Here is a 27,235-nt window from a genome sequence, read left to right on the forward strand (position 1 = left end):
TATTACTTGGCATTTACAAATGCATGTGGTAATTTGGAAAAGTGCCTTTCTTACAACATAAATCTTCCAAGTAACTTTGATAGTTGTTGTAGTCATCATCTCAAAAACTAGAAAATGTGAACACTCTCACTTGCATAAAGAACTACCAAATGTTATTCATCTTATGGTCTATTTTGTAATTTGTTGGAATCATTGAAGTGTTTCAGGGAAATTAATTCTGCAGGGTTTATTTAAGTGCCTACAGCTTGATAAATTAGAGTGGAGTTTTAGCATGCAGAGAAATGGTGGCGTCATAGGACTGCATCTTTTCCTCTGTACAATTCCAGTATCAGCCTATAAGCTCTGTGAGTTAGGAAACTTGGTTGTGGTTTTCCTGTGGTACTCATAGGACCTCACAGAGTGCAGAGTACGTGATACAAGTGATCATGACAAAATAGTGAACTTTTACTCAGCAGTTTATGTGTGCAAGGCACATATTATGATTTTTGTGCATTATCTCATTTAATCTTCACAGCAGGTCTCGATAGGTGGTTTTCAACCTTTTGTTAGGGGGCAGAGCTGGACTGTGCTTTGCAATGTATAAGAAAAATGTGGCTGGGTGCGGTGGCTCACGCCTGTAATCCCAGCACTTTGGGAGGCCAAGGCGGGCAGATCACCTGAGGTCAGGAATTCGACAGACACCAGCCTGGCCAACATGGTGAAACCCCGTCTCTACTAAAAGTACAAAAATTAGCTGGGCATGGTGGCATGCGCCCGTAATCCCAGCTACTTAGGAGCTGAGGCAAAATAGCTTTGAATCCAGGAGGCGGAGGTTGCAGTGAGCCGAGATTGCACCACCACACACTCCAGCCTGGGTGACAAGAGTGAGACTTCATCTCAAAATAAAAAATAAAAACGCAAGTTTGCTGTTTTTGTTTTTTTGTTTTTTTAATCCCGAACTGGCCTAAATTTCCATAGTTATGAACATGCTTTGTAAAGCTGTTTATTAAGTAGACTGATATTCAGGTTAAATTAGAGCATTTTCTTAAAAGTCTGTGTCAATTGTGGGTTAGTTTTTGTTTGTCTGTTTTTATAGTGATGAGGTCTTACTACGTTTCCCAGGCTGGTCTCAAATTCCTGAGCTCAAGCGATCCTCCTGCCTCAGCCTCCCAAAGTGCTAGGATTACAGGCATGAGCCACCATGCCCAGCCAGAATGCGGGTTTGAACAAATTGATATAACAGTGAGAAGTACCAGAGTTCTTTAGGGTTATATGGACAACTTTCTCTGTAAGAATGATCTTTTCAATGTTTGCCATGTTTTACTTTGCTCTCTATAATGTGCAGAATTCCTGCTAGTGATTGAGTAATTCAGGGATCCCCAGTCCCTGGGCCACAGACTGGTATTGGTCTGTGGCCTGTTAGGAGCCAGGCTGCACAGCAGGATGTGAGAGGTAGGCAAGCAAGCATTAGCACCTGAGCTCTGCCTCTTGTGGGATCAGTGGCAACATTAAATTATCATAGAAGAGCAAATCCTACTGTGAACTGATGATAAGAGGGATCTAGGTTGAGTACTCCTTATCAGAATCTAATGGCTGATGATCGGAGGTAAAACAGTTTTATCCCAAAACCATCTCCCCCGGTCCCTGGTCTATGGAAAAATTGTCTTCCATGAAACTGGTCTCTGGTACCAAAATGGTTGGTGCAGCCAGGATTCTAAATAGAACAATTCAGAGGTCAGGTAAGCACACAGATACTTCTAAGGTAGTGCAAGATATGCTGAGGCTGAAGGTGCTGGCATTTATGATGGGCTTGAAGGATTTTTGACAAGTTAAGGAAAGTAGTATTAGCATAAAATTTTGAAGGAAGGTCTTGAGAACAGATTGATTTTTAAAAACATTATGGGTAATTATGGAGTTACTGGAATTACTATCTGCTACTCATTCCAAATAGATCACCATCTTTAGGAGAAAGTTCTTTAGGTGTCTCAGCACGGTGGCTGACACCTGGAATCGCAGCACTTTGGGAGGCCAAGGTGAGGATCTCTTGAGCTCAGGAGTTTGAGACCAGCCTGGGCAACATAGACCTTGTCTCTATTAAAAAAAATAAAAAATAAAAAAAAATAAAAAATTAGCTGGGCATGCGTGGCGTGCGCCTATAGTCTCAACTACTCAGGAAGCTGAAGTGGGAAGACAGCTTGAGCCTAGGAAGTTGAAGCTGCAGTAGGCTATGAGCCCACCACTGCACTCCAGCCTGGGCAACAGAGTGAGACCCTTTCTCAAAAACAAAAAACGAAACCAAAAAAAGCTTCAAAATTATCTGGATTCCTCAATCTGCTCTTCGCTGCTTCCAACACATTTTAAATTTGGCAGATCTCTGATTTCAGATTGTTTTCTAGAGCAGTGTCATAGACATATTTTTTCCTGAATCTAGTTGAAAGCACACATTAGAAAACCTGTCTGGTTTCTTAGAGTCATTCTGTTTTGCAGGAACAAATGTTCTCTGATTCCTCAAAGAACTTCTCTTCTTTTGGACTGCTGTAGCTTTTCTTAGGAACTGTGCCATTTCTGTCTGCTCATATTTATGGAGGGATGGCTATGGGATTGAGGAATAAGATGAGGTCTATTAGATGTTATAAGATTCGTATTCAAATATTTTAGTCCAGGCCAACCACGGTGACTAACGTCTGTAATCCCAGCACTTGGGGAGGCTGAGTCAGGTGGATTGCTTGAGCTCAGGAGTTTCAGACCAGCCCAGGCAACACGGTGAGATCCCATCTCTAAAATTTAAAAAAACAAAAACAAAACCCCAAGCATTTCAGTCCAAAATAAAAAAGCAGAAGGAAAAGCTATAGTCATCATTCTACACTTCGCTATTTCTACACTTTGCTAACTCAGAATTCTGCCACCCAAGGAATATGTGCATTGGAGGTGACTGCCAGATGCTCTTGTCCTTGCCAGCAGCAGTGTGGAGTTCATGGGACCAGCGCCCCTTTCTTGCTGGGCACCTTGGCACTGGCTGCACACACCTGTACTCTTGGCCTCCCTTGTTTGCTTGGTGTGCTGTTTGCGTGGTGCCTTTTGTGGTGACACCGAGTGGGAATCAGGTAGACTTGACATACCCTCACCATCACCCTTTATTCCTCTGAATTAGGCACTGTGAATGGGATTTTGTTGGGATCTCTTCCAGACATTTTCCTGGCAGACAAGAAGGCAGCTTGTTGACATCAATGGTCCAATTGGCCTTCCTTCAAATTTGTCCCTGCTGACTTAAAACTCTAAGAGATATCCTGAAATTTCCAGTTTGAGGATACCATCTTACCATAGTTTCCTATGCAGATACAAGTTTTCCCTTAATTGTATATTCTGCAGTTTATTTTGATGGGACATTGATACATTACTCAAGATATGGATGAATTTTCCCCCAAGTTCAAACCTCTTTAGTAGCTTAAAAATCAGTTATTCTCTGGATAAGCATGCTTGCAGCTGAAGCTTCTGGGCTTGCATACAGCCTGCGGTATATCTCATCTGTGATATAGACAGTCTGTAAATCTGGGTTTGGCCATGAAAGTATATTGTGAATAGGAACATCAGCTAATCCTAGAGAAAAAAAAAAAACGTTATTCAAAATAACAGAGCGGAATTTCCCATGGGTCTTTGAATAATAACCATACAAGCTAACACTTACTGAATGCTTACCCTGTGCCAGACATGGTTTTCAATGTTTTATAAATATTTGATTCATTTAATTCTTACAACAACCCTCTGATAGAGGCTACTCTTACTATCTCGTGTCTTGCAGTTGAGGTACACAGAGGTTAACTAACTTGCCAGAGATGATAAGTGGTAGAGCGAGGCTGTGCACCCAAGTGGTCTGGCTTCTGGGTTCATGCTTTTAAGCACTATATTATATTGCATTTCAAAAGGTGGGTCTGAGATTAGAGATCTGTGGTCTTCTAGTGCTAGTGTAAAGAGTTTGGATTTGCTGGAATAGACAGAAAGGAACCAGCTTATTCTCAGTAGTAGAGAGGTGTCAGGATGAGACTGTCAAGATAGTAACATTCAAACAGTTGCAACGGAGACTTAAAAAGGATATCTTGGGGACAGTTGGGGCAAAAGGAAAAGTTGTGAAGGCTGGCTACTTTCTCAGTGTTTTAGCAGCAACATTATCTGTAAAGCCCAGTGTTCCGCTTGAGTCTTTTCCTCAGGCAAGCATTCATTCACTCAGTAAACATTTATTCATCACCGGCCTTGTGTCAGCCCTTGTGCCAGATGCCTGGGATACAGACGTAAAAGCCATGGTCCCTGACCAGGCCTGGTGGCTCATGCCTATAATCCCAGCACTTTGGGAAGCCGAGGTGGGTGGATCACCTGAGGTCAGGAGTTCAAGACCAGCCTGATCAACATGGTGAAAGCCCATCTCTACTAAAAATACAAAATTAGTCAGGCATGGTGGCGCACACCTGTAATCCCAGCTACTTGGGAGGCTGAGGCAGAAGAATCTCTTGAACCCGGGACACAGAGGTTGCAGTGAGCCGAGGTCACACCACTGCACTCCAGCCTGGGTGACAGAGCAAGACTCCGTCTTAAAAAATTAAAATAAAAGCCACGGTCCCTGTTCTTGAGCTCTCAATTTATGTGACACTACTAGGTATACACCAAGTGACTTTCAGTAGAAAGTGTCTGTTTAAGTGATAAGAAGTTGTGTATAGGATGCCATGGAAATAGAGTTTCAGAATTTCAAAAGCATTCATATTATTATTTCATTGTTTTAACAATAAATAGACTCATTCCTTTTCGGTGTGTGGGGTCAAACTGCAGATTCCTGATATATATCTTAGATTAAGGCCTGAATCCATAGCCCAACACCACACGCTAGAGTTCCAGTATTACTTGACTCAAATTTTCCTGCTTTTGGTGATTTGTGTGTGTGTTCACTGGCTACTTGGCATCTAGTTAAATTACAAAACTCTAAGCCAAGACAGTTTTGGAGAATCCCTTGTGATCTTTAAAAGGGTCATGAATGAGGCTTCCCATATGGGAACCTTGATGAGTTTTCCAAAATTCTCCATATTGGCCAGCATCCTTGGTTTTGGCTCCTCTGTTGCCGTTGTTAAGAAATGGTCAGTTGCAGAGTTCAGACTTCATGGGCTTGCCTTAGAGGCCTGTGTCTTCTGGGGGCTGGGGAGACCGTGATGAAGAAGGCCATCTGTGCACATGCTCGTCCAAAGCGCAGACCAGACTGATACTGAACATCATGGCTCCTTGTCTCATGCTCTTAAAAAATGCTGACCTCTGCCTTTAGACATCAGGCAGAAGTGATTTCTTGGAACTAGATTTTTCCCCCGTGGGTGGATATTGGCGTTTATTTTGGGCTTGCTATTATTGGAGTGTAGGAAGGCTATAACAAATATGCCCTTTCTTGAGAACTATAAGAGTTCTGTTTTAAATAAATCAGTGGTGTCTCTTGCCTGAAATATACTAAACTATCCAGACTACTTAAAATTAACCTCTGATAACATTAAACATCGTGCTCATATGTGTGTAGTATTTTGATTATTTAAGTCACTCTGTTTACTGAGGCTTCCAAACCCACTTACATCGCTTATAGAAACTTGGAATGACAATAATGAGTTTGGAGCATTGTGGAACATCCCCTCCAAGCCAGACCAAATTATATTTTAATGGAACAATTCATTCAAAAATATCTGGATAGATCTACCAGGAAGGGCATGGTGAAAGAATGTGAAAGTTTTTGCCATTAAGTACGATCTCTTTGGGAATTCAAATATGTTAAAATGTGCTGGCATCCCCTATTTTACAATGGAGAAAATGGAGGCATGCCGGGTTAAGTAACTTCTCCAAGGTCACACACACGGTAGAGCCAGGATTCGAACTCAAGAACCCAGAATCCAGACTCTTAGCCCTACACTGTTTCCCTTTCTGTAAGCAGACATGAAGTGGGAGCACCATATACTTGGAATACTAGTGTAAACCTTTGTTGAAATAGATGGCAGGGAGCAACTTTATGCCTAGTTGGCAGAGAGATGGCCAGATAAAAATGAGAGGAAAAAGTACTTGTAGTTACAATGTAGAAGAGGACAGAATAACTTGGATTCTGGAACCAACAGCTTGGCTGAGGCAGAGCATTTGTGTGGCTTATGTGGCATGGCCCAGAGGGAGAGCTGGGCATAGAGGGATTTAAGGTTTGAAACTGGATTAAGAAAAGCCGTGAATAGGGGTACGGAAAAGTGTGGGATCTCTTGTTGACCATGGACAGCCATGGATGGTTTTGTATGAGGAAGTGAGCCAGAGCAGTGGACAAGAGTACATCACTACGAGGGAAGTGGGCATGGGAAGAGGGAAGAGGGGAAGTGGAGCTGGGAAGACCAGTTAAAAGACAATTGAAATGTCCTAAACAATGATCAGTGTCAGAACCTCTTCCATGGTTTTATGAAGAATCCACACGTGTCATTGTGCCACAGGAGCTTGGCAAAGAGGAGGTGTCTAGCATGATGCCTGGCAAAAATAGGAACCAAAAAGGTGTTTGTTGAACCAAATAGGATTGAATAAGAGGATTGGCCATAGCAATGGAAAAGAGGTCAATGCCAGGCAGACGAGAGACGTGGCGCTGACAGTCTTTGATGAGTAATTGGCTGGGGAGGTGGAGGGAGAGAAGATGAAGCTCCTCCAGCTTGGGTGGCCTTGTCGCTAACCAAGGCAAGGGACTTATGACTCGGGGCTCAGCAAGCCTGGTTCAGGCCCTTTTTTCTCTATGGGGCATCTTGATTGCCACTGGCATATATTAAGTCTATAGTGGTGTGAGTGCTGAGCTTTAACCTTGCGTCTTGTTCAACATTTTAACAAATACAGACGTAGTTAATATCAAGCCAGCGTGTCATCTTCATTGTTGTCAAGCGAAGAGTAATTTTGGCCGACAGTAGAATCGTAGGGAATATCTAAAAGCATTCATACTTTTTTCAGACACCTAGGTGATTCTAATATGCAGCCTTGAGTCGTACTCTTTGAGAAACACTAGGGTAAACACTTTTTTTTTAATCATAAAAAGTTTATTTTCTTTAAGAAATGTGAAAAACATAGAGAAGTAGATTTAGAAACATTTGACGTTCACAGCAGCCTTGAGCTAAATGCCATACACTACTGCAGTTTGCTGGTTTTTTTTTTTTTCTTTTTTTTTGTTTTTAAGATGGAGTCTTACTCTGTCCCCCAGGCTGGAGTGCAGTAGTGCGATCTCAGCTCACTGCAACCTCCGCCCTCTGAGTTCAAGTGATTCTCCTGCCTCAGCCTCCCCAGTAGCTGGGATTACAGGTGGCTGCCACCACGCCTGGCTAATTTTTTTTTGTATTTTTAGTAGACATGGAGTTTCACCATCTTGGCCAGGCTAGTCTTGAACTCCAGACCTTATGATCCACCCGCCTCGGCCTCCCAAAGTGCCCGGATTACAGGCATGAGCCACCACATCTGGCCTGCTGTTTTTAGTGTCTATACCCAACACACCGCCCGGTGATTGTGAACAAACAGGAAACAAATCAACGTAGAGTGTAGTTCCTGCAGAAGGCTGCTGTCAAACTGCAATCAGTAGGGATGGAGTCCTCTGGGGCTGTTTGTGCTGGTTGAGCAAGCCCCTTCCATGTGTCGCCACATCAGTTTCTTAGGGCTGCCATAGCAGATTACCACCAGCTGTGGCTTAAACAACAGATTCCTCTCGAAGTTCAAGAGGCCAGAGTCCAAAATTAAGACATCAGCAGTGTTGGTTCATTTTGGACATTCTGAAGGGAAAAACTGTTCCATGCCTGTCTCCTGGTTCTGGTGGTTGCCAGCAATCCTTGGTTCCTTGTAGGCACACCAGTCTAACCTCTGCCTCCATCTTTACATCGCCTTCTTCCTCATGTCTCTGCCTCCTCTATTCCATTTCTAAGGATACCAGTTGTCAGATTTAGGGTTTATCCCGAGTCTAGAATAATTTACTCCCTAGATCCTTAACCAGTTACATCTGTAAAGACCCTATTTCCAATTAAGATTGCATTCTGAGGCTCCAGGTCGACATGAATGTTTGGGGGACACTATTAAACCCCCACAGTCACTTAGGACTTACATGTGCTTAGAGTTAGCCGACACCAAGTATGGGAAGCTGCCCTGGACTCCTAACCTTGGGGTCCCCAATTTTTTTCTTAGTACTCAAACAAGAAAACTAGTCATAGGCAATTGAGATACCCTGGACCTGGGGTGGAGCCCAGCTCCATAGATGATCCCTTCTTTCACATGTTGAACTAACTAGTTCCAAAAGGGTGTGTGTGTGTGTGTTTGTGTGTGTGTGGAGGGGGAGGGGTGTGCAGAAAATACAGATTAATCAGCACTCACATAGAATTTATAACTTGAAGGATTGTTTCCATGGCATGTGAATTTCTTTAGCTATCTCTTTGCCCTTTGTTAATTTTTTAACATCTGTAAAGGGCATGATCAGGACAGGAGATTGCTTTGGTCCTCGACTCTGACTATTTAGACACTTAAAGTGCACTTAAGCAGACTTTGTGGATGAAATCATTTTGTCTGGATACTTCATGTGAAATGTGTAATGTATCACTTGGGTGAAGGGCAAAGCTGAGGAGTTGTGGCTGCTTATGATGCTCAGACACATGCCAGGAATACTTTTGGAGTGTCCTTGGATTATAGCCAGACCTGTCTCCAAGTGTCCTGTCTGTGGGCAAGGAAGCCTTGCTCAGACCGTAAGATGTTCATTGTTACACGCCCTTTAAGCAATGAATGAATGTTTGAGTAAGTCAAATCCTATATATATTTTTTTTTTTCACAAAAGCTTGCTATTCACAGAAGCCTTATGAACATGTTTATAAAGCAAATAATCTTGTTTTAAATGCTTTTGCGTAACTGCAAATTTTATATTTAATACTGAGTTTTCTTTAGGTGTGGTTCCTGTGGTTAAAAGGCACTTATTCAGACCTCAGAGTTCCCCATCTTGATACCAGCAGACTGAGGTCTCTCCCTCGGCCCCAGTGACCACTTTGCTGTGATCTGCTGTTCTCTTCCAGCTGGCTTGGTTTTTTGGAAGTCTTCCTCCATGTGATGGGCATATGCGGGAGGCAGGAAAGGGCAGTGATGAGAGCATTGGAGTGAGAGTTTGAATTCCAGGTCTTCCACTCTCTGACTTTAACTTTAGGCAAGATGCCTACCTATCTGTGCCTCTGTTTTCTCATCAGTAACATGAGGATAACAATATCTGCCTCAGGATGGTCTATCAGTTTCCTGTGACCGCTGTAACAAATGACTACAAACTGAGTGGCTTAAAACAACAGAAATGTATTCTCTCAACAGAAATGATTCTCGAAAATCAAGGCATTGGCAAGGCCAACTCCCAAAGTTCTAGGGAAGAATCCTTCCTTGCTTCTTCTAGCTCCTGGTGGTTGCTGGCAATCTTCTTGGTTAATGGCAGCATAACTCCAGTCTCTGCCTCCATTATCACATAGCCTTCATCCTGTGTCTCCTCTATGCCTTTGAGTCTCTCTCTCCTTACAAGGACACCAATCATTGGATGTTGGATCCAACTTAAACCAATATGACTTCATCTTAACTTGATGATGTTTGCAAAGACCCTATTATCCAATAAGGTTACATTCTGTGGTTCTGGGAAAATGTGCATTTTCTGGGGATACTGTTCAGCACAGTACAGGTGGTTATGGTGATTTAAATGAAATAAATTATTTATGGCACCTGGAAGGGACTAGCACATACTCTCGAAATTCAGCAAATCACAAGAAGCCACTTTGTCGTAAGACTTGATTCATTTGCTGTACAATCTCATTGCTCCTTTTTCATTTGACATTTGCTGCTCTTGGTTATGCTGGGCCACCCTCATCTCATGTTTTTCACCGTATTTTAGGGACATCTAAGTGGTTCCCTAATATTTCACCAGGGTCTTTCCTTTCTGCCATCATTCTGAGAACTCTAACATTCACATCAATGACCCGTCCAACACCCTGCCTCTGATCTATAGGATCAGTCCCTGGATCTTATCCTTACCTGTCCCCAGTCCCATAGTCATTGCAGGTACTCTCTGACTGCCCCTTCTCACCCTTTCACCCTGGAATCTCTGGTTTACTCCCTGTCTTTTCAGTCTCCCATGATGGATCAAGCCAACTGCCCCTTTCCCCCATCCTACCGGATGCCCCCGGTAAGGTCACAGTGAAAAATCATGTGACCTTACCAAATGATTTCTCTATGGAGTTACAATTGCTGCTCCCAACTGGACCTTTGGAGCTGTTCAAAAACCCTTTTATTTGTTTTAGGCAGGTTTCCTTACTCACTTCCCCCTGGGAGCTATTGAAGCATTACCACGTGTGGGGCTTCTTTGCCCACCACTGACCCTGCTCACTCTGTCTCCCATTTCCCCAAGAAAGGGTAAAAGCCATAAAACACAAACAGTGACTTCTTCCCTGCCACTGCATCTCTGCTCATCCTCCTCTTCCTCTTTACTGTTTCAGAGGCAGAGTACGACCCCAATTCACAAAGATCAGCCTTCTGCCTGGGTTGAATCCTCAATTCTGCCACCTCCCAGCCCCTTTCATCACACCTCCCCCACTTATACTACCCCCCCTTTTTTTTTCTTTTTTTCTTTTTACGGAGACAGAGTCTCGCTCTGTAGCCTAGGCTGGAGTGCAGTGGTGTGATCTCGGCTCACTGCAACCTCCGCCTCCTGGGTTCAAGCGATTCTCCTGCCTCAGCCTCCCGAGTAGCTGGGATTACACGTGCATACCACCACACCCAGCTAATTTTTGTATTTTTAGTAGAGATGGAGTTTCACCATGTTGGCCAGGCTGGTCTTGAACTCCTCACCTCAAGTGATCTGCCTGCCTCAGCCTCCCATTCCTTATACCTTTCATGCTGTCTCTGTTTCCACTGACTCCTTTGCTTGCCCCAGTCTATAAACACATTTAAACCCTCCTAAAAAGTTTAAACATCCTAAAAATTTCCTGATATGGTTTGGCTGTGTCCCCACCTAAATCTCAACTTGAATTGTAAATCCTAGAATTCTCACGTGTTGTTGGAGGGACCCAGGGAGAGGGAACTGAATCATGTGCAGTCTTTCCTGTGCTATTCTCATGATAGTGAGTAAGTCTCACGAGATCTAATGGGTTTCTCAGGGGTTTCTGCTTTTGCTTCTTCCTCATTTTTCTCTTCCCACCGCCATGTAAGAAGTGCCTTTTGCCTCCTCCCATGATTCTGAGGCCTCCCCAGCCGTGTGGAACTGTAAATCCAATTACTTTTTCTTCCCAGTCTCAGGTATGTCTTTATCAGCAGCGTGAAAACCAGCTAATACAGTTCCCTCCTTTATCTTCCATTGAATTGCTTTGGCTTCTCCTCTGGAGAGAACCAACTGTGTTGTAAATGGAGTGACTGCATATGTTTTTTAACTTCTTTGTGCCTTATTTTCCTTATCTGTAAAGGGCTAATAATAGTACCTACCTCATAGGGTTATTGTAAAGGTTAAATTGTAATATAGTACAGCTCCTCGCACTGTACATTTTAATTTTAGTAGTAATGGTATCCCCTTTGGGCATTCATAGGAATGAGTCCACAGCATTACTCTAGCACTGATAAACAATGACATAAGTAGCTATTGGGTATGTTTCTGTTCTCAGAAGTCTGAAGGCTCCTTGAGGAACAATATTCCTATCAATCTTTTTATGCCAAGCACTTCACATAGTACATAAGAAGTACATAGTACACATATTCTCTCACTCTCTAAATAATGAATATAAGCAAATGAGTAGTTGAAACCAATAGAATTGGATGGAATAATTTTTCTCCATGAAGGAAAAAATTGGCTTCACCTATTTTAGACCTGTCTCTGCCCCCATGAGACTGTGCTTTGGCTTCTTGTGACATGATGGGTCTTTAAAATTATTTAATAATTTAAAATTCTTAACAAGGTTAATTAATAGTAGCTCCCAAGGTAGAAATAAGAAAAACAAAGCCTTACCATGCACAGCTCTGAACTGAGCCCCTACCATCCAGTGGGCAGTGGGCAAGGGGCTTGGGGCTGAGTGGTGAACAAGACAGATGCTGCCCATTGCCCATGCCCTGGAAGTCTAGTCCAGTGGAAGGTCAACAGACCTTTACAGATACTTTAGAAATACTATTTAATTATAACCATGCCAAGGCCTATGGAAGAGAGCATGGGGGACCCCAGCAAGGAGAACTAACCTGGTCCTGGTGGCCACGAAGGGCTGGGGAAAAGGAAAGCAATGAGGAGGAGGAGCTTGCTAAGGTGGGTAGGGCAGAGGGACCAGCCTGTTTCTGGATGGAGGTGTTTATGTATTATGTCCATGCCACAGCACTCAGCATTTATGTGGAAAAGACCTCAGGAAGCGCTGACACACTTCATTTAGGGAGGGTGATGGATTTCAGGGTGAACAGCAGGGACAGTGTAACCTGCATTTGTGAATAATCTTAAGCAAAAATGTAAGGAAAGGGAAAAGACATTTTAGATAAACTTATCAGGTATTGGTCTGAAGTAACGAACATTATCTGGAACGCTCTTTTATGAAACTGCTGATTAGGTGTTTGCCATGTTGTATTGGTAATTTTTTGGTTGTAAGGTTTTGCTTGTATCAACTTGTTATTTACGCTCTCTACTAAATACATCTTGTATGTTTTGATCCTTGTGTCTTTTCTTCTCTCCTTTAATTTAAATATTACTCCTTGCAAGGACTGGTTCACAATCCAGTCAGAAAACCCCCTGCTTGCCCAGCTGTAAGTTGTCTTTCCCTTCTAGTGTGTCAATTCACCATTTTGCTCACGTTGCCACTTCTAATATCCTATTTTGCATTGTTGGCATATTTCTGGTATTACTGTATTTTATCTCCACAACTATATAGAAAATTTGGGAGCTTCATGCCTATAATCCAGCACTTTGGAAGGCTGAGGTGGGAGGATCCCTTGAGCTCAGGAGTTCAAGACCAGCCTGGGCAACCTAGGCGGACTCCGTCTCTACAAATTAAAAAAATAAAAATTAAAAAAAAAAAAAAAAAAGAAAATTTGGGAAAGGCTATACTGCATGTAAAACACACTTATTTGTTGAATAAATGAATGAATGATAGGGATTAGATCTCACTTATCTGTGTAACAGCTATAGAATCTTCTCTATTACCCTGCACCTAGTAGATACATACCTATAAGTACTGGTGGATATAGTCAACCGGGGAAAATATTATTTGAGACTGAAGCTTGCCTGTTTCTTGTACTCTTTCTTAAAACGATGAGGTGTGTGCAATTTTTTTTCCTGGACAATATGAATCTGAAACCTTCCCAGTGAAAACAGTTTACTTTGTCTTTCGTCTTAGCCTTGCTGATTATATTGGCAAAACAGTCTGCTTACCGAAAACTGGAGCAAGAAGTGCAGCTTTTCTCAAGATAATCTCAAATAGATTCCTCCAGATGGCTGCCCAAGCAGAGCCACAGAACAAGGGCGTTCTAATTGGTGATGGTTAGGGTTTTTGTATCTTTTCTCAAGAAAGTCAAAGAAACTCTCTTCCTGGCTTCTTCCGTGCCACTGGATTATTTTGATTGAGTTGATATATTTGAAAACTCAAAATCTCTTGACTAGCCAAATGTCTGTGACCACTGAGTTCCACTGGTTTTTCAGGTCCCAATGATTAAACCAAAATAAAAGAAGGTGATGCCATGTCTGGCCAAGGGCAGACACTGCTGGTTGCCAAATCCCCAGCGTTCATCACCCGGTTGACATGATGTTTGCTATTCTAGATGGAGGCAGGCAAGGCTTCAAAAAGGCCAAGCTTCAAGAGAAAACCTTTAAGCGAGTCAGTGTCATTTGGAAATGATTTGATGAATAGGACACTTACCGGCCAGCCAATATCATTTGTGATATATTAGCAGGAATGTTTGGAGCCCACATTGAGGGTAAGGGCTCTTTCCCACATGCCGCCCCTCATAGCTGACACATTACACATGTCTCTGGAGCATAACATATGGCTTCCTGAACTTGCAAATATGGCCTAATGTGCTCTGTTGAAATCGTGTCTGTTTAAACAGTCTCTTGGAAAAGTGAGCCATATTCAATAAAATCGTTAATTTCATGTCCGTGAATGTTTCTCTAGAGCCCTTTAAAATATAATTTTGAAGGAGCCTAGTAGAAAATTTGCATTAAGGTGTTATCAGCCTCTAAAAGGGTATTGGACTATCGGTCCTGAATTGTAAATATTAAAATATTCATAGAGCATTAGTCAAGAAGGAACAGTGCAGCTCATCAAATTCCAGAAGAATCACCATTTTAGGTACCTACTATGTGCCAGGCTGTTTATGTATGTTGCGTCTAATTCTCAGGATAATTTATAAGTAGGTAGGATTTCCTGCCATTTATAGATAAGGACAGGGAGGCCCAGGGACACTGATGACCACCTAGAAGTGATGGAACTGGAATTTCAACTCAATAGCACCGAACTCTGAAATCTGTCTCTTCTTTTCTACACCAGGAATTTTAAACTTGGGATTAGGGGTGGACTGGGTGGGGGTAGATATTTAAGCCAGAAATCATATGCAAGTGTTTGTGTGGATGTGCATTATTCTGAGGAAAGTCTGCAACTTTACCAGATTCTCCAGGTGGTCCATGGGCCTCCAGAAGATTAAGAACCAGATTTTGGCACCACTCTGCCTTTTTTTTTAAAAGAGATGAGGAAACAGCAAATGAGACTGAACTGTTCGAAGGCGTTTGACCTGGTGTTGACTTGACCAAAAACTGAGCCACAGGACTTCTTTCTAAATTCTGTGTGTATGTGTTTTGTATGCCTGAAGGGGGATGGTGAGGGAAGGAGAAGGAAATAAAAGATATAAATTACATTTGGAGGAAAGTACACAAAATGATGTACAGTCTAACAAGTAGTTTTAACGTGAGCATCTGAGGAGCTGCTAATCAGACCCTAAAACAGAGCAAGTCCCAGAATGGTCCCAGGTGTCCCTTCCTGATAGGATGCCACACCTTCAGCCCTCATCATGACCCTTACTTTTATAGTGACCTTATCCTGACTTTGCTTTATAATTTTTTTTTTTTTTTTGAGATGGAGTTTTGCTCTTGTTGCCTAGGTTGGAGTGCAATGGCATGATCTCAGCTCACCACAACCTTCGCCTCCCAGGTTCAAGTGATTCTCCTGCCTCAGCATCCCCAGTAGCTGGGATTACAGGCATACGCCACCAGGCCCGGCTAATTTTGTATTTTTAGTAGAGACAGGGTTTCTCTATGTTAGGCTGGTCTCGAACTCCCGACCTCAGGTGATCTGCCTGCGTCAGCCTCCCAAAGTGCTGGGATTAACAAGTGTGAGCCACTGCGCCTGGCCATAATTTTTTTTTTTTTTTTAAATTTGAAATGGAGTCTCGCTCTTGTTGCCCAGGCTGCAGTGCTTACTACAACCTCTGCCTCCTGGGTTCAAGCGATTCTCCTGCCTCAGCCTCCTGAGAAGCTGGGATTATAGGTGACTGCCACCATGCCTGGCAAATTTTTTTGTATTTTTAGTAGAGACGGGGTTTCACCATGTTGGCCAGGCTGGTCTCGAACTCCTGACCTCAAGTGATCGGCTCACCTCGGCCTCCCAAACTGTTGGGATTACAGGCGTCAGCCACCTCACCCAGCCTATAATTTTATCATCAGTGTATACATCCCTAAACGCTACGGTTCCATGTTTCCTGTTTCCATCTTCATGTGCATGCAGTCATACTATTGTGGGTTTTCTTGTGTGTGTCTTGCTTCTTTCACCAATACTGCTTTTAATACCCATCTGTGTTGTTGTATGTAGTTGTAGTTTGTTCATTTTCATTGCTGTGTGGTATTCTGTAGCTTGATTATGTGATAATTTATTTATCCATCATCTGTTATTGTAAATTTGGGTTACTTGTAATTCTTGCCTGTTATGAGCAATGCTTTCATTGACATTCGAATACATGTCCTATACGCAGGTTGGGGAAAGATCAATATTTACTCAGCTTTTGTGGGCAACAAAATACCTAGTTCTACAAGAAAATAGCGAAGAGTTCTTCTCTTCCCAAGCTGCTTCCTTAATGCCTTGTGGAAGAAGAAAATTCTTTCAAGTAAATTCTCTTGTTAGCCTCAGCATAGGTTCCAGTTGTCCTCAAGCTAGATAAAAATCAAAGGATGCATTCATTGAACCTAAGTGATTCCAGAGCTCCACCCCAGACTCCTGGGGTCAGAATCTGCCAGATGGGGCCTGAGAGTCTGCAGATTTAATAAGCACCCAGTTGATTCTTGTGACTGGGGGACACCGCCTTCACCCCAATTGAATTTATAAGGCTGGGCTCCTTAGTTGGGAAGAGATTTCAAGAAAGCCTTCACATGATTAAAATCTCGGAAAATTGGCCTTTTGTTAAAAAAGTTAAGGGAGTTGGATTTATTTAGCCTATAAAAAAATCTGAAATACGATTTAATAGTTGTTTGCAAAAGAATGAAACTTTTGTAAATGAAAAAACAAATATTTGCTGAGTCAAGAGAGATTTAGGTCAATCAACCTCCTGCTAAAATCAGCAGCAAATACTGACCATTTACCAGCCACCATGGGGGTAAGAAATTAAGCCTGTTCTCAGGGCCTTCAGGGAGCAAAAGACAGGAGACAAACTGTAAGCTCTCAAACAAAAACCAGGATGCGATATTTCATCAAGTCTAGACTGTGGGCTTCGGTTGAGATGAGCCAGTGGGTGGCCCCCAGGGACGCAATGGAGTAGAGAAACAGAGAGAGGTCACCAGCAAAGGGTGGAGAGAGCCTGCAGGGCTTGAGCTAGGCTTTAGAAATATGCCTTTGCGTAGGCGGATGGGATAACAGAGCATTCTGAAGCAGTGGCTGCCAGTGTTTTCTCTCGTGATCCTCCAGTAAGAAATATGCATATTTCTTACATATATATATATATATATCTCTTTTCTTTTTTTTTTTTTGAGACAAGGTCTCGCTTTGTCACCCAGGCTGGAGTGCAGTGGCGCAATCTTGGTTCACTGCAACCTCCACCTCCCGGGTTCAAGCAGTTATGCTGCCTCAGACTCCCAAGCAGCTGGGATGGCAGGCATGAGCCACCGTGCCCCTCCAAGAAATGTATTTTACATCATCAGTCAGCATACACATACATGCAACAAATAAAAGTTTCATAAGACATTTAACTTTATTAAAGATGATGCATCTGATGTTTTCTATGTTTTGATTTTATTTTTTTAACATGTTAGATTAACCAATAAACTATATAGGTTTCATAGAGTTGAAAACTATAAGAGGACCAGAAGCCCAGTGTGGAGGCGGAGTCAGTCCTGTCGTATGGAGGGCATGCTAGTTAGAGGAGAGGATTTTCACTGAAAGTGGTGAGAGGTAATATTGTTAGTTTGATGGTGGTCTCCAAAAGCCTTCCTTGATTCTAGAGCATGAATGAATTACTTTGGAATGTTATGATAACATTTCAAACTTCACCTATTTACTTGACCAGCTCTACTTTGGACAGTAGATTGACCAAAGTGACTTTTTGAGATTTCTTTTGATGCTTGGGGGTGGGGGTAGGGGAGAGGATTTGCTTCTGGATTCCAAAGAATGACTCAAAGTGCTTATTGAACATCTATTTTGTCTCATGTTGTGATTGGCTATGGGAATTTTGGTATAGAAAATGGCACTGGAGCCGGGCATGTTGGCTCACATGCCTGTAATCCCAGCACTTTGGGAGGCCAAGGCAGGAGGATCACTTGAGGTCAGGAGTTCCAGACCAGCCTGGCCAACATGGTGAAAACCCATCCCTACTAAAAATACGACAATTGGGCCAGGTGTTGTGGCTCACGCCTGTAATCCCAGCACTTTGGGAGGCCAAGGTGGGCAGATCACAAGGTCAAGAGATTGAGACCATCCTGGCCAACATGATAAAACCCCATCTCTACTAAAAATACAAAAATTAGCAGGGTGTGGTGGTGGGCGCCTGTAGTCCCAGCTATTCGGGAGGCTGAGGCAGGAGAATCACTCGAATCCAGGAAGCGGAGGTTGCAGTGAGCTGAGATTGCGCCACTGCACTCCAGCCTGGTGACAGAGCGAGACTCCATCTCAAAAAAAAAAAAAAAAAAAAAATAACCGGGCATGGTGGCAGATACGTGTAATCCCAGCTACCCAGGAGAAATAGGAGAGTCGCTTGAACTCGGGAAGTGGAGGTTGCAGTGAGTCGAGATCATACCACTGCACTCCAGCCTGGGCAACAAAGTGAGACTCCGTCTCAAAAGGGAAAAAAAAAAGAGTATGCCACTGGATAGAATAGTTTTATAGGAGAGGATGAGAGGATGTAGGAAATCTCTCCATAGGCAAGTTTAGGAAGGAAAAGTGAGGACATCTTGAGCACTGTGCTTCTGGAAGGAGCATGGTATGGCCAGTTGTGCACGTCAGAGCTAATTGCAAGTATGATGAGTGGCCTGGCCCAGGACTAGACAACTCTGCTACTGATCAGAATCCAGATTCCTGGATCAGAGGTCTAATTGGGACCCTACTTGGCCTCTATTTTTAGCATGCTTGTAAGAATTTTAAGAGCAAAACTCTTTTTAAAATTTTTCATTTTTAGAGATGGCATTTCACTGTATTGCCCAGAGTGGTCTCAAACTCCTCAAGCAATCCTTCTGCTTTGGCCTCCCCAGTAGCTGGGATTACAGTTATGAGCTACCACGCCCAGCAAGAGTAAAACTCTTACCTTCTCTCCTCTTTTCCCAACCTAGCTCTGCTTATTGTGAACCCCATCTGCAGCACTTCTTGAATGATGTTGTGGATTATTTATTGAAGATTTGCTTGTGTAACCGTGTTCTCTTCATCTGCTCCAAGAGGAAAGTAAATTCTGGCTTGCACTGAGGAGAGGCTCTAAATAGAAGAGAGGCATTTCAGACCTCTAGGAATGTGGCATTGACCTTGTCTTCCAAAGAGCGGGATAGGGAGGATCTCTCCTGCCATGTCGTATAGAAATTGAACTCCCTAAAGATCCACGTGGAACTAATTTTAGGGAACCCCTGCAATCGGATTTTTCTCTACTTAAGAGTAGAGTGCTTTCGCAATGTTGAAAAGGAAAATCCTTTCATGTAGCAGTTCCTTTGCTTGAGTACTTTCAGTCCTGTCCTCTGAGATTTCATATCCTTTTGATCTTCCCAGTCCAGTTTTAATTTGTTCAGTTCAAGTTAGAAAAGGATTTTGAAAAACAATACTTTTCTCTTTTGGGATTCTATAGGTAGGGATCATTGGTCCTAAATGTTCTTCAGTAAACTTTCCCTCCCTTTTTTCTTTGCTTATAAAATGCCCTCTGGGGGAAGTAAGCTGCACTGTGTTTCTTGGGGCTTAATCATTTGCTGCAGTTGTTTGTACAGTTGTTAAGTTACGCTTTCTATTCCACTAACAAATGATGCTGTGAGGATTGCCATATTTCTTGTGTTTCCCTTCAATAGGAAGCTTGATTGGTAACTAAAGACAACATCTCATGTCTTCTTTGTGAGTAAATTGCTGTAGTAGGAGCGTGGCTGATGTTGGTCCAGACGCATTCTTACTTTGTTAAACATATGAAGAGAGTCATCATCGTCAAGGAGAGCTGCACTGGTCTACATGGTAGCCCCTGGCTAACGGCATGTGAAGTCTCAAAGTTAAAAGTTCACTTCTTCAGTAGCACTAACCACATTTCCAGTGCTCAGTAGCCACAAGTGGCTCATGCAGTATTGACATTTTGGGCCAGATTATTCTTGGTGGGAGTAGGAGGACTGTCTTGTGCATTTGTGCATTGTAGGATGTTCAGCAGCATACCTGGTCTCCACCTACCCAATGCCAGTAGCACTCTATAGACATAACAACCAAAATGTTTCCAGAGATTGCCAAATGACCCCACAGGGGCAAAACAAATCCTGGTTAAGAATCACTGGCTTTGTGGCTATAGTATTTGAAAGCTCAGATACAGAACATTTCCATGATGGTAGACAGTACTGTTCTAGAATCATCCCTAGCAGAATTTGGGGAATTTTATGTAATAAGAATTTTGAGCTTTGGCGGAATCACAGTGGACGTACAGTCCAAAGCCTGGGGAAACTGAGGCACAGAACGATTTATGGGTGACATCAGATCACACAACATGTGTCAATCTGGACTTCTGGACTTCAAGTTCACGCAGCCCAGAGAACAAGCTGCTGATTTTTGTTCAAACCTGCTTCGTTCTTACTGTGCATTTGCACTCAGTGTTGGCTGTGGGGGAGGACGGAGTCCTAAAAACTGGGAATGGTTCAGTCCTGAGATGTTCAGAGATGCAAATTCTGGACACATCTCTTTTATCCCTCCCTGGCTTGTGGCTTTGTTTAAGGCTGTACATATGGGCTAGGGTTGGGAGGGTGACTGAGACATTTGATGGACAAAGACCTGTTGAGTTTCCTCATTTCCATCAGTACAGAGATCGGGAACATACTCCCGGGGCCATGGAAGACTGTCATCCTATAAAATTTCTTCTTTTTTGCTTTTAAATCTTCATTATCTCCTCTGTCTGCTTCCTTGTAGGGGTCCATCGTAAAGCCATTAATACGAAATACCTGGAGGTTCATTTCTTCAGAGGCCGCAAGGAAGCAGAGTCTATCGAAAGCTTTGGGAAGGGAAAAGGAGTCTCTCTCAGGATGTGGTGTCCACAGCTGAAGGGCTCAGAAAGTGGGCTTAGCTCAGGGGCCTGGTGCAGGAGATGACTGGAAATCAGCCCGGGCTCGCAAAGTGCCCAGGGGCTTTGATGTGCCCAGCATCTTTCCTTCCTCCCCCTCTCTCCCTCATTAATCCCATGTGCTTCGACACCTCCCAATGACTCCTCAGTCACTGGTTCTATAATTCTCTCCCTCCTCTGCTTCCAAACCTCCAATGGCTCACTGCTGCCTTTTATTAAAGTCTTTCTTAGTCTTATATTGAGGGCCCATTTGCTCTTGTAGAGAAATCATCTCTTTCCCTCCTAAGTGTAGAAACCAGTTTTGCACATATGAGTGTCTTACTGTTACTGTGGTTTGGAGAATTATTCAGTTGGGGTTTGGCGTTGACAGTGATTGAGGCTTTGCTCAAAGCTCTTTCATGTTTAATAGCTTGCTCAGGAAGAAGTTTTGTTTCTGGTGAGACTTTGTTGAGTCGGTAGCCTGGACAACTACTTAAAATCAGTATCCAGCTGAAAATTCAGGGCCTAGTAAACAGACCAGAAAGAAGGCAATAAAAGCTGATGAAAAATCGTGTGTCTGTAAACCTCGGGTAACCTTGAGCTGCTGGTTTGGTTCTGTAACATGGTGAACAGAGTGAGCTGTGGATGAGGTCAAAGGCCAATGTGCTGAGGAAGAGCTGTCTAGTTCAGCTAGAAATTAGCTAATGTGTAAACCGGCCTTGAGGTCTTTTTAAGTTGCTTCATATTCCTAGTGTTAGTTAAAAGAAGGAACTTTTATCTCAGACTTTGGTGACTAGCCGTGATTTCATTGCACTATTTATGTTTTCTTTTGGGAAAGCGGCCTTCTTGGGTGTCTCCATGGTGAAGGGGAAGGTATTTTAAAACATGCTCCTTTGGGAGCAGGTTTTGATTTGAGTGATGGGAGGGTGGGGGCTGCGAGGACCGCAGCCCTGCTGGTCAGTGCAGCTGTGGTCAGTGTTGTTCACAACCTCTGTTTCTTCTCTTTCTCTATAGACCAATGAGTGGAACAAGAATGATGACAGGCTGCTGCAGGCCGTGGAGAATGGAGATGCGGAGAAGGTGGCCTCATTGCTCGGCAAGAAGGGGGCCAGTGCCACCAAACACGACAGCGAGGGCAAGACCGCGTAAGCTGAAACACTGGTTTGCAGATATGCCGGTTATGGGTTTTCGGGGAAGTTCTCTGGAATCCTTAGTATCCGCAGGGGAATTTCACATGTGCTCCCGCTCCACTCCCGTATTGAAATATGTGAGAAGATATTTTAATTTAGTTCCCTTCTCTCCAAATTCCAAGTCACACATGGAGCTTTACCTCGAATGGGTATACATGTTCCCAGGTATCAGCAAAGGTTTTACCTCCCAAGATTGCAACCAATTGTAGGTGAGACATGAATTCTGTCTTCGATAAGAAATAGCATAAAAGAGAAAAAAGTATTTTCCTATAACCCTCAAACCTTACTGTTTATTTATCTTAAACTACTTGTTTATTTATTTGATCTTCCTTAGCATAGATCAGTAAGTACGTGAGTAGTATGATTTTGCTTTGTGGTTTGCTGTGTGTAGTACTCTTGCTTGCCGTAATTAAAGCTACACACTTGATTAAGTATTTGTGTGTGTTTGTGCATGTGCATGTATTTGTTTATATCCACTCTGACGTTGGCAGTGTTGTGGAGAGAGCACTGACTTTGGAGCCAGATAGACGTCTCACAAGAACTCTATCACTTATGACTTGTGTAATCCTTGAACCACAGTTTCCTTACTCTAAAATGGAGACGGTATTAGTTAACTGTTAGAGTAGTTATGAGTATAAAATGAAATAATAATGTAGGTTGGATGCCCTCAGAAGCAGGCTCTGAGACAAGGATTTAAGTGCAAGTAGTTTTATATCTTTTTTTTAACATGTCAAATGACGGTTATTGTGTAATTACTGTGAAACACACAAAGCAGTAGTATATATTATTTAGGGATGTATACATACATACAATGCAAGTAATTTCTGTAGCCATTGATCCCAGGAAGCATGAGAAAGGAAGAAACCTGTATTTTTAAGGTGTGTTATTGACAGGTTCCAACTTTGTCACTCTTTCTTGAAGAGGATTCTGGGAATCTGTTTAGACCTAGAGCAGGGTTTGGCTATGTTGCCCAAGCTAGACTTGAACTCCTGGGCCCAAGCAATCCTCCTGTCGCAGTCTCCCAAGTAACTGGGACTACAGGCATGTGCCACCATGCCTGGCTACTGTCTGATTTTATAAATAAAGTTTTACTGGGACACAGCCACACCCATTCATTTAGGCATTGTCCATGACTGCTCCCACACTACAAAGGCAGAGTTGAGTAGTTATAGCAGAGACTACATGGCTCACAAAGCCCAGAGTATTTATCTAGCCTTTTACAAAAAGGGTTTCCTTATCCCAGGTTTATAGTATGCCTCAGAGTTTTTCCACCCAAGGTGTGAGGAACCTAGGGTACCTATCCCTTATCTCCTCTCCCTCAAAGGTTGAATGCTGACCGGGTACAGTGGCTCCCGCCTGTAATCCCAGCACTTTGGGAGGCTGAGGTGGGTGGAATCACTTGAGGTCAGGAGTTTGAGACCAGCCTAGCCAAAATAGTGAAGCCCTGTCTCTACTAAAAATAGAAAAATTAGCCAGGTGTGGTGCAGGCATCTATAATCTCAGCTACTTGGGAGGTTGAGGCAGGATAATCACTTGAACCTAGGAGGTGTAGGTTGCAGTGAGCTGAGATTGCGCCATTGCCCTCTGTTGCACTCCAGGGCAAAAGAGCAAGATTCTGTATCAAAAGGGGGGAAAAAAAAAAAAAAGAAAAAATTGAGAAAATTGAGTGCTACTCTAAGGGACACCATGGCCATGGCCAGAAAAAGTCTAAGGGGTCCCCAACCCCCAGGCCACAGACGGGACCAGTACTGCTCACAGCGGGAGATGAGCAGTGGTTGTGCAAGCATAACCTTCCTCTGTGTTTACAGCCACTCCCCACTGCTCGCATCACTATCTGAGCTCCGCCTCCTGTCAGATCAGCGGCAGCATTAGATTCTCACAGGAGCACAAACCCTATTGTGAACTGCACATGCCAGGGATCTAGCTTGCGAGCTCCTTATGAGAATCTAATGTTTGATGATCTGTCAGTGTCTCCCATTACCTGCAGATGGAACCATCTAGTTCCAGAAAAAAAAGCTCAGGGCTCCCACAGATTCTACATTACAGCAAGTTGTATAATTATTTCATTATATATTAAAATGTAATAATAATAGAAATAAAATACACAATAAATGTAATGCACTTGAATCATCCCAAAACCATCCCCCATACTTGGTCTGTGGAAAAACTGTCCTTCACAAAACTGGTCCCTGGTGCCGAAAAGATTGGGGACCAGTGGTCTAAGGGGATTTGGGAAGGGCACCTTCAGCTGTAGGTACTCTATATAAAGAGTGGCACAGCACCCAGCCCACAGTGGGCCCTTGATAAAGCCAGTCACCTACCCTGCTCATCCTAGATTAGTGGTTCACAATCTTGGCCGCTTCTGCATTTCTGCATTTGAATCACCTGGAGTGCTTTTTTTTTTTTTGAGATGGAGTCTGTCGCCAGGCTGGAGTGCAGTGGCGTGATCTCGGCTCACTACAACCTCTGCCAGGCTAGAGTACAGTGGTGCGATCTTGGCTCACTGCAACCTCCGCCTCCTGGGTTCAGGCGATTCTCATGCCTCTGCCTCCTGAGTAGCTGGGACTACAGGCACGTACCACCACACCAGGCTAATTTTTGTATTTTTAGTACAGACGGCATTTCACCATGTTGGCCAGGATGGTCTCAATCTCCTAACCTCGTGATCTGCCTGCGTAGGCCTCCCAAAGTGCTGGGATTATATACAGGCATGGAGTGCTTTTTAAAAATATTGATGACATATTGATCAGAATCACCCCAGATGCTCTGAATCACTTGGTCTGGGGAGAGGCCCAGGAATCTTTATTTTTTGTTCTGAGGTGTTTGGTGGTAAATGTTGGGGCTTTTGGTCTCCATTTTGAATCACTACTTACCCTTCTTTGTCCCTGCTCTCCCTAGTCCAGGTTTGCACATGTTTGTGCAAGACAACCTCTTCAAGTCATCCCAGAGAAAGGGGAGAGAAATGTTTATGATAATTTTGTCCAAGATAGTACTTACTAAAGAGAAGACAGAAAATTTAGATGAGCAGCTTAGCTACAATTGTGATAACCTTAACAAATTTGAAGCTTTTGATCATAAGATATTTATTACATGTAGAATAGATGGTCAGGCTTATTTTATGTTCTGTCTCTCTTTTTATTGTGGTAAAATGCATATAACGTAAAATTTACCATTTTAACCATTTTAAAGCATACAATGTAGTGGCATTAAGTATATTCACAATGTTGCACAACCATTGTCATTTTCTAAGTTCTAGAACTTTCTAATCAACCCAAAGAAAACCCCATACCCATTAAGAAGGAACTCCCCAACCTCCCCTCCCCTTCTTCTGGCAACCACAAATCTGGATTCTGTCTCTGGATTTGCCCGCTCTGGATATTTTTTATAAATGTAATCATATAATATGTGGCCTCTTGTCTCAGTTCCTTTCATTTAGCATAATGTTTTCAAGGCTCACTCGAGTTGTAGCTTCTGTCAGTACTTCATTCTATTCTCTCTTCATGGTAGACATATACATAGCAGTTAGATAAGAGTCACCACCTCCATTTTGCAGATAATAAAACTAAGGCCCACATAACACAGCTCTTCCTGAATTTACCTTTTTGTATGCATGTGTGTGAGATAGAGTCTCACTCTGTCACCCATGCTGGAGTGCAGTGGTGCAGTCACAGCTCACTGCAGCCTCAACCTCACAGGGTCAAGCGATCCTCCTGCCTCAGCCTCTCAATTAGCTAAGACTACATGCATGCACCACTGCACCCAGCTAATTTTGGTTTTGTTTTGTTTTGTTTTTGTAATGATGGGATCTTGCTGTCTTGTCCTAGTGATCGTCCCATGTCAGCTTCCCAAAGTGTTGGGATTACAGGCATGAGCCACCATTCCTAGCCTTCTATTTTCTAGAGGGCTTTTGTGGTAATTTTGCCCTGGAATCTACAGTTGCCTGTCTGTCTAGAGGCTTGATTTTGACCCTCAAGGGCTTTCCTCTGGCTCTGCCCCACTTACCTACATCCTCTCTCCCTGCTGTTTCTTCTGGAGGTGGAGCTGTCTGCTCCCACCCTCCCCATAGGTCAGAACGTCCACCTGTGCACCCAGGTTCGATATCCAGTTCAAAATGCCATTCTCCCTGGTTCTCTTCATTCTTTTTGACTTTTCTTCTCTTTGAAATACTAGAAATCTTGATTTAGAAACTGGTATATTCGATTATTTTATTCCATTTATTTACAGATGGGGTCTTGCCATATTGCCCAGGCTTGATTTGAATGCTTGGCCTCAAGTGATCCTCCTGCCCCAGCCTCCTGAGTAGCTGGGACTATAAGGCATGCACTACCACACCTGCCTTTATTCTATTATATCGATGAACAGGAACAACAACAGAAATGTCTCCATTCTAAGAAAACCTTTGTTTTCTGAAAGACTTGATTCCCCTACAGTACAGTAAAGCTCCCTAAGGACAGGGATGGTATAATCTTGTTGTATTGGTCTTTCCCATTGTTCTAGGCCCAAAGGAGGCCTTCAGTTGGGATTTGTGTAAGTAACGTTTCAGTGTGATTCTTGTGGAGAAAACATTCTTTTTTTGCTGATAATATGGGTAAATTGCTTAGGGGTGAATTAACTTGGATTCAGAGGGGAAAGAATTCTTCTGGTGAACATCACAACCTGACTTGGCTCTTCAGCTTCCATGGCAATTTAAATAGAGAAGTACTCAACCTTTACCACCTAGAGAGCCAGGCAGTCTAGAAAGTCCCAATAATGTGGCAACAAAGGCAGCCATCTCCACAGACGTTCTCCAGAAGCCTCCATAACCCAAGGTCAATAACCAGATGGGTGGTTGGGTAATGCCTTAGACTTTTGAGTTTCTTTCTGGAGTATTTCCTTTCAGGGAAAGATGAGAATGCATGCCAGGAAATTTTCTTCCTCTAAGACTGATCAAAGAGGGGTTAAAAAAAAAAAAAGTAAAAGCAATTGAATGACTGGAATTCATTTAGGGAAAGAATAAAGGAAGGGTGGTGTCTTGGGTAGGAAACGAACAAAATAGAGCAGAGCCAAGAGTTATAGCTGCAGGCTGTGTTTATGGAGTCAGGCCTGGCGTGCCTCTGCCCAGCTGTTCTCTTTCCATGGTGGATGTGAGGAAGTGGGAGGAGGTCAATGTCCTCAAACCTCTTACCGTAGAAGAGTCTAATTGTTTCAAGATGGGTTCCCCTACATTTAGATGTGCATTTAATTAAGGTTATGTGTGTTTGTCTTAGGAACAACCAGACTAAATAAAATCACGCCGACACTGTAGTATTTGAACAAATACCACCTGGGCATGTGTGTGTAGATATAAGGAGTGTGTGCATGTGTGTGTGTATGTGTCT

General features: G+C 43.1%; 1 protein-coding gene across 4 annotated transcripts in view; it reads left to right on the forward strand.

Annotated features, from left to right (window-relative positions):
* The window catches only part of RAI14 (retinoic acid induced 14), a 173,790-nt gene that overhangs the window by 79,033 nt on the left and 67,522 nt on the right, over nucleotides 1–27,235 (forward strand). For all 4 annotated transcript variants that reach the window (XM_025387839.1, XM_025387842.1, XM_025387840.1 and 1 more), the window contains one exon: nucleotides 21,703–21,833. In XM_025387839.1, coding sequence (XP_025243624.1) covers nucleotides 21,703–21,833 — 131 coding nt within the window. The remainder of the gene's footprint in view (nucleotides 1–21,702; nucleotides 21,834–27,235) is intronic.

The sequence above is a fragment of the Theropithecus gelada genome, chromosome 6 (assembly GCF_003255815.1).
Source record: "Theropithecus gelada isolate Dixy chromosome 6, Tgel_1.0, whole genome shotgun sequence".
NCBI classification, from domain to species: domain Eukaryota; kingdom Metazoa; phylum Chordata; class Mammalia; order Primates; family Cercopithecidae; genus Theropithecus; species Theropithecus gelada.